We start from the raw sequence: 17,107 nt of genomic DNA, 5'->3' as shown, positions 1-17,107 counted from the left end.
GGGGAGAAAACATTGTAATCATTACTCTATAACTCATTTGAGCTACTGGAAGTACATTGAAATCAATAGATCAAGGAAAGATTAATAGGTGCAGAGATGATAGATGGTCACTTCTGGGAATGACTGCTCTTGTTACTGGTTGAACACAAGGAATCGGGTCTCTCTCTCTCTCTCTCTCTCTCTGACTCCCTTTCTCTAGTTAATTGCTTCATGGATGTTTGTTTTTGAAGGACTCTGCCTCTATGGGGCCGGTGGCTACAGAGTTATAAAAACTAGTAAAGGCTTATTGCAATGTTTTGTAATTGTCTCACGCATGCTGTTGTGGAGGAATTGGCAGGGCTAGGTGCGAAAGTACATACATGCTCAAGGAATGAAGCCTATCTCAATGCATGCTTACATGATTGGGAGATAAAGGGTTTCCAAGTCACAGGTTTAGTTTGTGATGTGATGTGTCATGGTAAACGAGTCAAGCTGATGGACATAGTATCGTCAGTGTTTAGCAGGAGACTTAATATACTTGTAAGTCTCAATTCAGTTCAGTTTATTTATTTATTTATTTTTGATGTGTTTAGTTTAATTCATTGCATTCTACATAGCAATTTTAGCATCACAAGATTGTAATGTAACAATGAATCATTACTGCTGTTGTGGGACTGGAATAGAAGTGAGGTTATCGATGGAATTCATTAAGTGAAATCATTCTGGATAACCGTGATAGACACAAATGGGATTGCAACAGAAAATAGGTTCTAGATATTGTTAAATGTCTTTTATTTTTCTGCCATTCCATTGTACCCTCTCCTATTCCATTCCTTTGTGGGACCAACACTAGCATCACCACTACCATTGCCATCACACTATCGCTGCTGACACCTCTGCCACTACCCTCATTGTTGCACCACCTCTTCTGCCATCCCCACCACCTCCATCACAACTGTGCCTAAATGAAATAATAATAATTTTCTGTGCGAGGTAAATGACATAAAATGTTATTTGGATCATTTTCAGAGTTGCAACAACGCAAGAAAACAAATCATTTTTGAAACAAACGAATTGCCAGACTTGAGGAATTTAAAGTGAGTAGATAATTACTGGTTATAGGGAGGGATTCCCAGATCATAATGAAGTTACTTTTCTGAAAGATGAGAAATCCTTTTCCTGTATCTTTCTAGCTTGGACTTAGCAGCCTCTTATGTACAATAAAAACCCAATATTCAGCCCCCAAAAAAAAAACCAATAAATTGAGCTTATCTATACCGATTTTCAAAGATTTTAATTGGAAATGAGGTTTAGGGAGTAGATAATTCTTGGAATTGGTTGAAGAGATGTAGTTGTGGATCATAAGGAAGTTACTTTCTGAAAGATTGGAAACTTTTTTCCTGTAGCTTTCTAGCTTGAACTGTGCAGCATTTTAGGTGAAATAAAACCCAATATTCACCCACCAAAAAAAAAAAACAATAAAATTGAGCTTATCTATAACAAAATTTAAAGATAGTTAGGACATCAAAATCATCACTTGCCACATTAGAACATAGCAGAGTCTAATGTGAATTAGCATCGAATTGTAGTTTCCTCTGTCATGTTCTTGCTAAAATTGGGGGTAAAGTTACCTACCATTGACCTCCTTAGACCTCGTAAAGGTGGGAGCCTAGTGCGCTGCGTGTGACATTTATGTATTTACTAAGGTAATTGTTCCATGTCATGTTTTTTGGGCTTCCCCAAATTTGTAGCTTGTATATGGCTGTGTATTTTGAACATCATATTTATAAATAATTGTTTAACCAGCCTCCACTATGCCATCGCCAATGAGCTCTAGCTCAATTGGTAGCTCCTCTGTAAGGTTGAATTTAATCAACCATGTGTTGGTTTTATTTCATGACAAATTTGCTTGTAATACAGCACTTAGAAACCTTGTATTTAGGTGGGAATCATGTAAGGGTAGTGTGTGAGAGAGTGTGAAAAAATGGTCAAGACTGTGCAGTGAAGCAGGGACTCGCGGCTGAATCTCGTAGGAGGCTCGCGGCTTGCAAGCCGCCAAAAGTTGCACACGTGCAGAGCATGCAGGGGAGCTGAACAGTCATGCCAACTGGAGCACTACAGGACAAAAATCTAGACTGGCCATTCAGTTAGCTTGCGGCTTGAACTCGCGACTTAATTAAGTCGTAAGGCTAAGTCGCCAGCCAGCTCTGTTTTGGAAAAACTGACTCTTCGCATTCCATTCTCACATCAGTATAAATACCCCTCATTCCCACAAAATATGTGTAGCTATTCAGAAAGAAAAACCCTAAAATAGGTTTCTTCAAAACACCCACCCAATTAGAGAGAGCTACTCATTCTTAGAGAGAAATCTTTGTAGTTTCTTCTCATTCCCTCTCTCATTGTAATACCTATTGAGAGGAGATTTCTATCCAAACACTACCCACACCCATTTAGAGTGTTGAGTGTTTTTGGAACTTTGGGAAGCATTGGAAGATGCTATGGATTATAGCGGAATCCGGTAAGCTAGAAAAGAAAAAGATTCGGTGCAACCTCGTTGGAGCAAGAAGCTTGGAGGGCTTAGGTACATCGAGTAGATTAGGCTTGGAGGGTCTATTGCTGTTCATGTATCCTAACTACATTTTCTAGTGGATTATTGACCGCTTGGAGGGCGGCAGAGAGGTTTTACGCCGAGGGCTTCGGTTTCCTATTCGATAACACATCGTTGTGTTGTCCTTGTATTTGCATCTCTTTTCCCTTAATCTTTGCCATTTATTTTCTGCTGTAGATGTGATTTTAATTGGCTTAGATTGTTTACCAATTCTGTTTTATAGCTTTTGTTCAATTTCCGCACACTAGTTGTTTGACATAAAGCTTGAATTGGTTATTTTGTAATTGGGGGTCTAAACGTTCAAGGGTGTTTTACACACTATTTGAACTTTCATTCTCCCTTTGCAAGTGCTAGGTGGAGGGTAAGGTTATGGGTTCAATACTTAGTCATTGGGATTGTGCGTAACTTACCAATAAAATAAAAGCATTTACTATACCATCAATATCATTGTTTTTAGTTTGAGAAGAAAAAAGGACCATCCACGGTTTTGGTATGAACAAATTGCAAATGCATATCTTCAATCATTCTTTACATCCTAATTTTGGTAGCCTGAACCCAGGAGCAGGATAGTTTTTTGCTTAGCTAGTTGCATAAATTAAATTTAGAAAATTTTCATATTTGTGAATCCTCCAAAGGAGTTTCTCATACCAATGTTTCTTATAGAAATGTTCACAGCTACTCTTGGAATGGCTTTCCTTCTTGTGAACCTTTAAAATCCTGTTCTTACTAAATTTTTTATCCTAGATAAACAATGTGGGGACAAACATCTGGAAAACGACTGTAGATTACACAGCTGAAGAATTCTCTACTGTTATGACTACCAATCTTGAATCTGCTTACCATTTATGCCAGCTGGCACATCCTCTTTTGAAAGCATCAGTAGTAGGAAGCATTGTTTGTATTTCTTCTATTGCTGGGGTGGTGGCACTAAATGTTGGATCTATTTATGGTGCAAGTAAAGGTAATATACTTATGTAATTTAAATTTTTATTTTTCGATTTGATCTGTTAAAACAATGTGCATATTATTCAAACCTTATGGATTTGTAAACTTTTAAATTCTGACTCTAGTCTCTTTTTTTCTCTCTATGCAGGAGCAATAAACCAACTAACTAAAGATTTGGCATGTGAGTGAGCCAAAGACAATATTAGGAGTAATTGTGTAGCACCTTGGTTTATCAGAACCCCCTTGGTTGAAGCTGTGAGGCTGTAGCACCCTTTCACCATGCTTGTGCATTCAATGAATGTGTTTTTCACTGTTCTGTGTGCAGTTAATTTGTATCATGTTCTATTTATTTGGGCCACATGCGAGTCATATGTAGAGTTAAAAGATAACAGAAACGTGTGGGCGTGCATGTGCGTGTGCGTGCACACAATGGTGCACGACATTTACACCTGAAATAGAGATGGAACTCCTAGGCTTTAATTCTCAAAAACATTTTTTGAAGTTGGGATGTTGCTTAGACTTGGACAGCTCACTAAGTTAAAAATAATTCTGTATTCATTTACATGATATGAAATAAGTCCTTTATGTGACTTCTCGTTACTATTGCAGGCTCTCAATGACTAGCAATTTTCGAAATCGGTAAATGCAAGAACTCCTCTTGGACGCCCTGGAGAGCCAAAGGAGGTTTCGTCCCTTGTGGTATTCCTTTGCCTACCTGCATCCTCTTACATAACCATGCAGATTATTTGTGTGGATGGAGGGGTGGCAGTGAGTGGCTTCCTCCCAAAACATGACTGACAATAAACATCAATCTCCTTATGATTTTTAAATGAGACATTTCCATATGTTCTCTACTGTAAAAGTGGCATTTTAAATTCCATCCATTGTGAACTGGATGAGGGTGAGAGGTAAATTTGTAACCCTCCTGATCTAATTATCCTGCCAATGGGAGAAAAAAAAAGAGGATAAATCGCAAAGCTTTCCTTCCATGTGGTTTTGTGAATTTCCAAGGGTCCTCTAACATCGTGTCTTAAGGTGAGTTTAGTTCCGCTCCTTGTAAGTGATATTTTTGAAAGAAAAAAACACTAAACCAAATAGGCACTAAGTCTGTATATCCTTCAGGTTTGGGCTTCGCTTCATTAGCAAGGACAAAACCAAGAACTTCTTTTGTGGAGCTGGGGTCCTAAAATGCAATTGAATGAATTTCAAAATCTCACTCTCACACGCATATATAGACATATACATGTAGGTATATATGTGTTTAATAAAAATTTTCATACTTTGCAAAAGATGACTAAACCAATATTTCAGGGAAATTCTTGATTCAATTTCTTAGATTTTTTATACTATATTCCATATAAAATTGAGAATTCATTGTTGATCTCAATTTATATGGACTAAGTTTTTGTATTTTGCTTTCATCTAACTGAATTAGTTTTATCTTATTCAGTAATTAGAATTTATAATATAAAACTTTGAATTCAAATTGGCATGTATTGGGTATTTGTAATATATTTTTATCTTTATTCACGTGTTATGAAATAATTACTTTTAGCCTCTAAAACATTTGAATTTGTACATCGAAAATTTATTTCATTTTCACAGATCAAGAATCATTTTAGAAAAGTATTATTCCAATCAATCTTTTAATATACAAGACTTCGATATCTTTGTTTTTTTTTTTTTTGTTTTTTTTTTTTTTTTTGTTTTTTGTTTTTTTGTTTTTTTTTTTTGTTTTTTTTTTTTGTTTTTGGGAAATTCTCAATTGATGTTTCATGGGATTTTACACTCTTTTCTTATTCCAAATATTAACAAAATAACATCGAACAAGTAAAATTTTGATTACAAAAGAAAATTAGAAAATTAAGCATATTAAATACATATAACAATGCCTAAAACTCACAAAACATTTTACTACTCATGCCAATTAAGTTTTTATTTTTTTGGAATTTGACATGAATTTTCTTTAGTTACATGTCTTAAATATAATTGTATAAAGACCTCTAAAGAATTATCATGTATTATTAAGTTTCACAAAAATTACAATTTTGAGTGGAGATTATATAAAATTGGTATAATATATAAGTAATCATATCATTTTTTTAATGAGATATTACTCTTTATTTTAAAGTTCTTTTAAGCCCTTAAAAGACTAGGTTTTTTTTTTTTTTTTTTTTTTTTGGGGGGGGGGGGGGGGTGGGGGGACCTCTTAGAATTTTTAATTTTGATAAATAATAAATATAAGTTACTTGTCACTATTAAATATTTTTTGAGGGGGCTAAGGGATTATGTAATTCTGTCCTTATTTTGTTGGTTAAATGTTAAGTTTAAACCACAATCCAATTAGTGGATTAGCATTGGCCTAATAATTGATCTAGTCCAACTAAATTTTGCATGTGAAATTCAAGAAATCATCTTAGATTGGGCTAGCTAAATTCCATCATTGTTTCGTTTGTCATGCATTACCATCACCAATAACATTCTGTTTACTTAAATATGGATGGGGCGAATATGGGAGTCTTTCTTGCATAACTATGGAAGTCACCAACACACGCATAGTACAACCCTTTACTCAACCATGGGTAAGTGAACATGGTAATCTTCCTCGCTCTCCCATGCTTATGGGCTTTTCCTTCTTTTGCACATTATCTATGGGAACCACGTGTAAACTCTACACATCCCATCCATGGGAACCTCACACCTCATCGAGGTCTAACACCATTGACAATACTCTTTTTATTGGGACTTATTTCAAGATTGTTTGTGTGAGCCTTTTTTTAGGCTTGCCTTGTCCCCGCTCCATCTACGAAAGGGACATTGAACACCTTGCCACTTTTCTTGCACACCACCATAGTAACTTGTGGAGGCAAAGTTTCGAAACATTGTGGCGTGGAGACAATGGCAAAGGCGTAAGGGATTTTTTTTTTTTTTTTTTTTTTTTTTTTTTTTTTTTTTGAATTTGAGATTGAATTTTCTTTAGTTGCATGTCTTAAATATAATTGTATAAAGACCTCTAAAGAATTATCATGTATTATTAAGTTTCACAAAAATTATGATTTTGAGTGGAGATTATATAAAATTGGTATAATATATTAGTAATCATATCATATTTTTTTAATGAGATATTACTCTTTATTTTAAAGTTCTTTTAGTGCCTTAAAAGACTAGTTTTTTTTTTTTTTGGGGGGGGGGGGGGGGTGTTGGGAACTCTTAGAATTTTTAATTTTCATAAATAATAAATATAAGTTACTTGTCACTATTAAACATTTTTTGTGGGGGGTAAGCGATTATGTAATTCTGTCCTTGTTTTGTTTGCTAAATGTTAAGTTTAAACCACAATCCAATTAGAGGATTAGCATTGGCCTAATAATTCACCTAGTCCAACTAAATTTTGCATGTGAAATTCAAGAAATCATCTTAGATTGGGCTAGCTAAATTCCATCATTGTTTTGTTTGTCATGCATTACCATCACCAATAACGTTCTGTTTACTTAAAAATGGATGAGATGAATATGGGAGTCTTTCTTGCATAACTATGGAAGTCACCAACACACACATAGTCGAACCCTTTACTCAACCATGGGTAAGTGAACATGGTAATCTTCCTTACTCTCCCGTACTTATGGGCTTTTCCTTCTTTTGCACATTATCTATGGGAACCACGTGTAAACTCCACACATCCCATCCATGGGAACCTCACACCTCATCATGGTCTAACACCATTTGCAATACTCTTTTTATTGGGACTTATTTCAAAATTGTTTGTGTGAGCCTTTTTTTTAGGCTTGCCTTGTCCCCGCTCCATCTACGAAAGGGACATCGAACACCTTGCCACTTTTCTTGCACACCACCATAGTGACTTGTGGAGGCAAAGTTTCGAAACATTGTGGCGTGGAGACAATGGCAAAGGCATAAGGGAATTTTTTTTTTTTTTTCCAATAAGAAATAGTTTTTCTTTTTGGTATTTGGATGAGTCCTCATCCTAGAGGAATCATAATTTGAAAGGGATTCTTTTTCCTTATATTGTTGATTTGGGTTTTTTGTATGGAGTTAAATTTGGGAATTTGTCATAGATTTTTGGTCCTTTGATTTTTGAAGGAGTATATGCCCAAGAATAGGCCAAATTTTTGTATTTCATTGGTTTGTTTCAATTTGATTTGTTTTTTGGATTTTTTCTAATCTCAAAATCCTAGGGGGGCGGTAAGTTAATTTTCATAAACCTTTTTTTCCCGCATTTTATTAATATTATAAATGGAAAAGTTGAAAAGTGAGGGGGACCATAGCACCCCAACCCCTCCCTAACTCTGCCAACGACTCACACGTAATTTATAGTGTGCATGGGTCGGGTTTTTTGACCCAACCCACGATGGTGGGTAAAAAAAAATTGAACCCAACCCACATGGGTCAGTTGGGTCGGGTTGAACCCATGGGTTTGACAAATTTTTTTTTTTATTATTAAATTGAGTAGAAAAAAAATATTAATATATTAAAAAAACCTAAAGATTAGTATCAATGTAACTCCTTAAAGGCAAACAATATTAATTACTAAATAACAATAGTAATTTATTAGGATTTGTGTGAACTAATTGACTTTTATATAGGATAGGAAGAACTGGTTATTTAAAAAAATTTATTAATTATATAATATATATGTATATATATATATATACATATATATTAAATTAGTATTAGTAGGAGGAACTAAGCAAATGCTGCTTTACAGTTGGATTTTTTTTTTTAAATTATTAAATATAATATATATATATATATATATATATATAAAAGTTCCCTATAGCTGATTTTTTTAAAAAATTTATTAAATATATAATATATTTTAAATATATATTAAATATGGGTGGGTCGGGTTAGGTTTGGCGGGTTTGTAATTTTATGACCCAAACCCAATCTGACCTGCTATAAAATATTTTTTTGTAACCCAACCCAATCCACCAATTACTAAAAACCGACCTAACACCCAACCCAACCCAGCCCACATGGGTCAGGTTGGGTCGGGTTGAACCCATGGGTTTACAGCTGGATTTTTTTTAAAATTATTAAATATAATATATATATATATATATAAAAGTGCCCTACAGCTGATTTTTTTTTAAAAATTATTAAATATATAATATATTTTAAATATATATTAAATATGGGTGGATCGGGTCAGGTTTGGCAGGTTTGTAATTTTATGACCCAAACCCAATCCGACCTGCTATAAAATATTTTTTTGTAACCCAACCCAATCCACCAATTACTAAAAACCGACCCAACACCCAACCCAACCCAACCCACATGGGTCAGGTTGGGTCAGGTTGAACCTATGGGTTTGACAAATTATTATTATTAAATTGAGTAGAAAAAAATATAAATATTAATATATTAAAAAAACTTAAAGATTAGTATTAATGTAACTCCTTAAAGGCAAACAACACTAATGACTAAATAACAATAGTAATTTATTAGAATTTGTATGAACTAATTGGCTTTTATATAGGATAGAAAGAACTGGTTATTTAAAAAAATTTATTAATTATATAATATATATATATATATATTAAATTAGTATTAGTAGGAGGAACTGAGGAAATGCTGCTTTACAGCTGGATTTTTTTTAAAATTATTAAATATAATATATATATATATATATATATATATATAAAAGTGCCCTACAGCTGATTTTTTTTTAAAATTTATTAAATATATAATATATTTTAAATATATATTAAATATGGGTGGGTCAAGTCAGGTTTGGCGGGTTTGTAATTTTATGACCCAAACCTAACCCGACCTGTTATAAAATATTTTTTTGTAACCCAACCCAACCCACCAATTACTAAAAACCGACCCAACACCCAATCTGACCTGCTATAAAATATTTTTTTGTAACCCAATCCAATCCACCAATTACTAAAAACCGACCTAACACCCAACCCAACCCAGCCCACATGGGTCAGGTTGGGTCGGGTTGAACCCATGGGTTTACAGCTGGATTTTTTTTAAAATTATTAAATATAATATATATATATATATATATATATAAAAGTGCCCTACAGCTGATTTTTTTTTAAAAATTATTAAATATATAATATATTTTAAATATATATTAAATATGGGTGGATCGGGTCAGGTTTGGCAGGTTTGTAGTTTTATGACCCAAACCCAATCCGACCTGCTATAAAATATTTTTTTGTAACCCAACCCAATCCACCAATTACTAAAAACCGACCCAACACCCAACCCAACCCAACCCACATGGGTCAGGTTGGGTCAGGTTGAACCTATGGGTTTGACAAATTATTATTATTATTATTATTAAATTGAGTAGAAAAAAATATAAATATAAATATATTAAAAAAACTTAAAGATTAGTATTAATGTAACTCCTTAAAGGCAAACAACACTAATGACTAAATAACAATAGTAATTTATTAGAATTTGTATGAACTAATTGGCTTTTATATAGGATAGAAAGAACTGGTTATTTAAAAAAATTTATTAATTATATAATATATATATATATATATATATTAAATTAGTATTAGTAGGAGGAACTGAGGAAATGCTGCTTTACAGCTGGATTTTTTTTAAAAATTATTAAATATAATATATATATATATATATATATATATATAAAAGTGCCCTACAACTGATTTTTTTAAAAAATTTATTAAATATATAATATATTTTAAATATATATTAAATATGGGTGGGTCAAGTCAGGTTTGGCGGGTTTGTAATTTTATGACCCAAACCCAACCCGACCTGTTATAAAATATTTTTTTGCAACCCAACCCAACCCACCAATTACTAAAAACCGACCCAACCCGACGGTTCGGGTTTGGCGGATTGGTGGGTTTTTTGCACACCCCTACACACGTAAATATTCCAACACATGTATGCATTATTTTTATCAATTTAAGAGTACAAGACAACGATTTAGATAGATATACAATAATTTTAGAAAATGTCAAGGAGAGAAAGGTTTGTGCATCCCATTTGCTACAATCATTTTTTTTTTCTTTCAATTACTGACAGAACTAGTAAACTATATATTTATTTAGCCAAAAACATATTCCAATAAGGAGTCTCTGAACATCATTTTCTGCCGGTCATGGGAAGCCGAAGCCGTTTACAGTTGTCCCTCCGTCAACACAAACAGTCTGACCGGTTATGTATGAAGCTGCAGGGAGGCATAGGAATGCCACCAAGGAAGAAACCTCCTTTGGCTCTCCTACACGTCCAAGAGGGGTTTGACAGTTAACAGCCTCCAAAAGCTTTTCATTGCTTAGATACTGCAAAGAAGATAATATAAATTGTCATGGTTATCATGATTCATGAAGTTCTTCCCTTTTAGGTTGGAACCTAACTCAGATAATGACCTTTCTGAAGGAGCCAAGATATTAGAATACTGCAGTAAGGATAAATTCGGTAAATTGTTCCCATTTCTTAGCAAATGAAAAAATCAAAACAGGATTATTTGTTACAAATGTTGTTTACTGAGAGTGTGCATTACACTAAATGTGTCATATGTCTTATTATCTCCCTAAGACATTCAACAATGACCAGATTTTAACAATCTTCAAGCACTAGCACACTTACAGTTTCAGCCAGGGGAGTTTTGATAAACCATGGCGCAACAGAGTTACTCCTTATGTTATCCTTTGCCCACTCACATGCCAAATTTTTTGCAAGTTGATTCACCGCTCCTTCAAATAAATATCAGACAGAAGCTGATCGCATTATTCGGTGTCACAGCTAAAATTTATAACCCATAAGCTTGCAATAAAAAGTTAAATAGCACAAAGAAATTACCTTTAGCTGCACCATATATAGATCCTGCAGTATATGTGGCTACTACACCAGCAACCGAAGAAATGAAAACAATGCTTCCTGCTTCCGAAGCTTTCAGAAGAGGATAAGCAAGTTGGCACATGTGATATGCAGATTCAAGATTGGTAGATATGAGAAATGAGAAATCTTCAGCTGTGTACTCCAAGGTCGGTTTTGATGTGGCCGTTCCCACATTGTTTATCTAAAACCGTATTAGATTAACTATAAATTGAATGTATCAACTGCGAAAGCACAAATGAAGCGGCTCTGGCCAAGTAATATTCCAATGCCATTTAAATTGTTCATCAAACATTTGTTGGAATTATACTTAAAAAGTAATAATTCAAGAGAAACAAATATAATACATCTATCAATTAACAATTATATAAACAATTATAAACAAATGCCACGCAAAACGCAGTGATGTAGAGGAAATAAAGTACTTACAAGGATGTTGAGTTTGCCATTAAACATGTAGGAGACTGTGCTCATTAGCTCCTCTCGTTGGGTTCGAGACACCACATCACAGATTGAACCAGAGACTCGAAATCCCTTCATCTTCCACTCATGTAAACATTCATTGAGTTGGGCCTCATTTCGAGAGCATGTATGTACAGTCGCCCCCAGGCTTGCCAATTCCTCAACGACAGCATATCTAGTCACAACACGTAGTAGTAAATAATATCAAATAAAAAGAAAAACTGAATAATGTATATTCTATTGTATTTAGTGACTTTTTTTTTCTAGGTAAACATGTAATATTCAATGAAAGCAGAGAATTAGAAACAAATTACAGGGGGAGGGATAGTCCCTTCTCTATCTCAAGACCAAACAAAAGAACACATTTAACTATGTCATGGTTAACAAAATAAACCTTCCTAAAAGTATGGCTTACAAATCACTAAGAGAAAGAGTCCAAAATTAATTTGGTTTCATCAATATATGTTAGGAATTTAACCTAATTATTCCTCAACTTATGAGAAATGAAAAATAGAGGAAAAATATGCGCCAAGAAAACTATCACATGACACAAGATATATGTGATTCGACAATGTGCCTGTGTCCACAGAGTTGCAGTGAGGAGAAAAAAATATAAAGGCAACCGTAAGGGATGGTTTTCAATACAATCATCAAACCTAATTTGTAGTGACCTATAAATACCCCAAAACAATAGGGTCAAATTGGGCAAACCTCCACTCCTTGGACTAAGTCTCAGAAAATGTCTCACTTAAAGTTGTAACGCTTCCAATTTAGGCAAGGTCAAATACCAAATCAAACACAAACCAGACTCCACATAGCCCAACAATATATTAGTTTAGTATTTAACGATTATGTTGTACAAACTGAAAGGCATGGATTGGGCTTGGTATAATTAACTTTCATAGCATAATTTCACAAAATCTATATCTATATATATATATATATATATATCTAAAAGCTGAAGCGTTGCGTTTAATGTTGTTGTGCTCTTGTTGAGCTACATTAGCGCCATATCATCAACCTATTTTCAATATTTTCTCTCTCATTTTTAATTATTTTTCTAGTTATTACTTTGCCACTTTACAATTACACCTTCTCCAATATTTACTTACTTTTACCTTTTTATCTCCCCACTACTTTATACCTTAACCTTACAATTTCTCTATCCCTTCATGTTCCTTTCATTTTGACTCTTCTTCTCTCCATTGTTTTACTATAAAAATTTATTATTTTTTCTTCCATTCAATCCATATTTTGCTCACACAAAAAGATGAATACTCTCTCTCTCTCTCTCTCTCTCTCTATATATATATATATATATATATTCTTTCTTTTGGTGGATGTTTAATTCTTTAGATTGATGAATTTTTATGTTTAACTACTTTAGGTTGATATAATTTGGTTACTGTATTTCTTACTAAGTGTAAGATAGAGGGACTAAACTTGGATACAAACCTTACAAAGAGGATTTTTTTTTATTTTTTTTATCATTAAATTATTGGCAAAACTAAATCTTATAATTCATATTGCAATACATTAACTTACTAGCTGAGCATGATTATGACAATATTTGGAGTGTTTAAAAATGATTTCCTTGTTGTTGATCTACCAAGAGTGTATTATTCTTTTTATTTTCGGATGAGAAAATAAATAGATCTTGGGTAAAATTCAAAACTCAATAGGATTAGACTAATGCAACATTACCCAAACTCTTCATAAATATCTAATTTGTTCCCTAAGGACAAACCACATTTAATATTGTTTGAACTTTCTCATGCTCCTTCAAATATTCTTCTACTTTCTTTTTCATCCTCGATTGTTACTTATTAAATATTTGTAATCTAGACATTACCTTGTGCTTATAATTGCCACAATACAATTACTATGAAATTTTATTGTGATTTGTGATAATTATTGCTTAATCTGACCATAAATTAGTTTTTGAGAAAATGAGCTCGAACCAAGTAAGGTGCAGTTTGAGTTTAAGGGATAATGTGGATAATTTCTATGTTAGGCTATTACTAAAGTTTTTTAGCAACCATGATCAATAACTTCTTAAAGATAAGAACTATTTTAGTTGTGTTTGTATTTTGATATATATTATTTTATTCTCTTTCTCTTCCTAAATAAATTAAAAATATCTCATCTCTCTCTTTACTCTCTCTCTCTCTCTCTCTCTCTCTCTCTCAAACCAGTCTAGAGGTGAAAGCGTGGCGGCGGTAATGATGATGGATCAGCTAGGTTTTGCTTGCGATTGTATGGGGTGTTTGAATTGGTGGTTTATGGATTTAAATTGGTGGGTTGGTTTTGAATAGGTAGCCGAATCAATGGTTTATGGGTTTAAATTGGTGGGTTAGGTTTGAATCGGTGGTTTATGGGTTTAAATCGGTGTGTGAGGTTTGAATTAGTGGTTAAATTGGTGGGTTAGGTTTGATTGGTGGTGTTGGGCTTGGTTTCAGTGGTTGTTAGGCTTGTTCCAGTGATTTTTTGAGTTTCGGTTACTGCTAGGGGTTTGCTTGAGTTTCAATTTTTGGGAGTTTTGGGTTTTGTTTGCAGAGGCGGGTAGTTTGGGTTTTGGGTTTAAGTTTCAATTTGAATCGGTGGTTGTGGCGGAAGGTGGTGTGATTTGGGTTTCTCAACGGTGGTGGACTTGCTTGTTGGTTTGGGTGTGGGTTAGCTGAGTGTTGTTGAGTTGTTTGGTTTGTTTCAGAGGAAGAGATAAAAACGGAGTGGAAGTGAGAGAAAGAGTTGGAGAGGATGAGAGAGAAATGATAAATAAGTGAATAGTGTTGAAAAATAAGAAATGAAATGTATGTTGAGTTGTAAAATGGTATAGTAAAATAGATAAAATAATTTTTTAATATGTAAAATAGATATTGTTTTAGATACCTAGATGTGAATGCTCTTAAGTGTCTAAAATTACCCCAAACTTAATGAATGATTTTTTAATGGAAAATGTTAACAAATATCTTAGAGCATTAGTTTATGGAGTATTTTTAGAAACTTTTTATGGTAAAAGAAAAAAGTAATTGATTTTTTTAATAGTTTTTAATATTTATTATAAAAGTGATATTATAACTTTTTAAAATAGTTAATTAACAAATGCCTTATGGTTATGGGCACTCAATAACTGGATCCTATTTTATTTTACCCACAAATCTTTTCGGGTCAAAGTCATAGACTCATACCATAGAGTTAAATGGTATAATGCAGACATCCTTCCTAATAACAGGTTGGATATTTAGCCAAATAAATAAACAACAAATTAATCCTAATAAACAAGCAAGCTTTAATTGAAGCTACAAAACCAATTATGCAAACATAAAATCCAACCAAAATATGAAAATAATACCATAGCGAAAATAATATTGTTAGATTGCATGTTTTTATTATATTCTTTATACTTGCATGTTAGGTTCTAAAGTTTAGGATTTTATGTATTTAGAACTCTAATTTGTATTGTTGGCAAACCATGATCAAAACAATGTGTTTAGAAGTGTTTAAAACTAGCTCAAAGTTGTATGTCAATGTAAAGTTGGAATCGAGTTTAAAGCAGGAAGCACTGTGGCTTTCGCCCTGGCTCGATCGATCGAAGCTTAGGCTCGACCGATCGAAGCTCGGGCAGATCGCTTTTCTACAGATTCGTCCAACTCAGCCCTATTTGTTTTAAAACTTTTTTAGGGTTTCTTATTTGTCCTAAGTATAAAAGGCAAACCCTAGCCACGTTTTAGTGTTGCTCATATTGCGGTTTGTGTAAATCTCTTGTGAGATCTAGAGGAGTTTTCCTTTACACAAACTTTGGGTTTTCAAGGAGGAGATATTTTCTACACCTTGATGATCAATTCAGTTGCTGCCATTAAAGCTTAAAGACTACACAAGCGTGTGTGCTTGTAGCTGGTGGGAATCCAAGAAAGAAGGAGTCCGTGGATTCGGAGTTTGCACGTGGTCTTATCAGTAAGTTCTACTGGTTGGTAGCATTAGGAAGTCAAGCGGGGGTGCTTGTAAGTCCTTTTGTATGAACTTCGATTCTTTCAAGATAGTGGATTCAAGTTTACCTTGAGGATAGCTAGGTCAAATCTTCCCCAGGTTTTTACCGGTTTGGTTTCCTGGGTGATCATATCTTGTGTTATTTATTTTCCGCTGCTATACATTGATATGATATATTTGTGTTAACCTAGACTTGTTTAGTTGGACTAAGTAACAACTTGGCTAATTACCTAGGTTTAATCAATTGTTTAAGGGGTCTAAAAACTGTCATTGCAAAATTTCAATAAGATAAAAAATCAATTGCTTTGCCATCAAACAAATGTTAAAATTTCAAATTTGTGTGATCTAAAATTGTGTATAAAAAATAAGTTTATTGATCGAATAATAAATAATATTGAATTTGAACGAAATTTGATATATATATTTAAAACATAGGGAACATGAAATTCAACAAATAAATTTTCAAAATTCACGCTAAAAAAAGAGATATATGAAAAATTCCGCCTTCTTCTCTCTTTTTCATCCAATCAACTTTTTAAAAAAGTTGCAACAATTCTATAAGTGTGGCCATTTATAATTTATTTATCTATATTTAGAAATATTCAATAAGAATGCAATTCCAAGCTAAAATCGGAAGGAAAAAAAAAAAGCATAGGCAGAGAAAGAACCCGATTCCTTTGGTTCCACCGGTAACAAGAGCGGTCATTCCTTGAAGGGACCACCTGCTTTCTCTGTTAGCCATTTCTTGTCCTGCCACTTATCTCTCTTTGTTGCTACAATGTTTGCTGTGTAACTAGTAGTGTTTTCTACTTCTCCGAATGGGTTCTATTTCTATTGGCCGTAGAGAAAATTTACTATGAAAGATGCATGTATCCAACATTTGAGACTTCTATGTGATAAGGCGAAGATTGTCAATTGATGATAAGGCGGCACTAAGGTTGTCTCAACTACTGACATCACACATGACGTGTCTTTGCCCACAGTTTTTTTCCCAAAGAAGTTTACTTTTACGAATTTTCATCAGGACAAATTTTCGGAATTAGTTTTAAAAGAAACACTTTCAAACTCTCTTAAAGTAAAATAAAATAAAAATTGAACAATTTAATTGCATATTTTTCATGTTTTTAAGACATATGTTTAAGTTTTATTCAAATCAGATATTATTTGTAATTTATTTGTTATTTGACTTGTAATTTTTTTATGGATAAGTTAAGTTTACAAAAACTTAAAAATTAAACATTTAATTAATAACATAATTATTAATATTTGATTTTT

The 17,107-nt window shown here is 33.3% G+C and overlaps 1 protein-coding gene and 1 pseudogene across 1 annotated transcript; one reads left to right on the top strand and one right to left on the bottom strand.

The window, feature by feature from the left end:
* Positions 1-163: 163 nt before the first annotated feature.
* Positions 164-4,828, top strand: LOC115973490 (annotated as a pseudogene).
* Positions 4,829-10,508: 5,680 nt separating this feature from the next.
* Positions 10,509-16,677, bottom strand: LOC115973489 (tropinone reductase homolog At2g29150-like). Its single transcript, XM_031093751.1, has 5 exons — positions 16,501-16,677; positions 11,813-12,020; positions 11,348-11,567; positions 11,135-11,241; positions 10,509-10,827 (listed from the first exon to the last, which is right to left on the bottom strand). The coding sequence occupies exons 1-5, from the start codon at positions 16,572-16,574 to the stop codon at positions 10,645-10,647; spliced, it is 792 nt and encodes a 263-aa protein (XP_030949611.1). The 5' UTR covers positions 16,575-16,677; the 3' UTR covers positions 10,509-10,644.
* Positions 16,678-17,107: the final 430 nt, after the last annotated feature.

The sequence above is a fragment of the Quercus lobata genome, unplaced genomic scaffold (genome assembly GCF_001633185.2).
Source record: "Quercus lobata isolate SW786 unplaced genomic scaffold, ValleyOak3.0 Primary Assembly Scq3eQI_245, whole genome shotgun sequence".
Classification (NCBI taxonomy): Eukaryota; Viridiplantae; Streptophyta; class Magnoliopsida; order Fagales; family Fagaceae; genus Quercus; species Quercus lobata.
The sequence above is the reverse complement of the archived record's forward strand: the minus strand, read 5'-3'. Positions and strand labels throughout refer to the sequence as shown.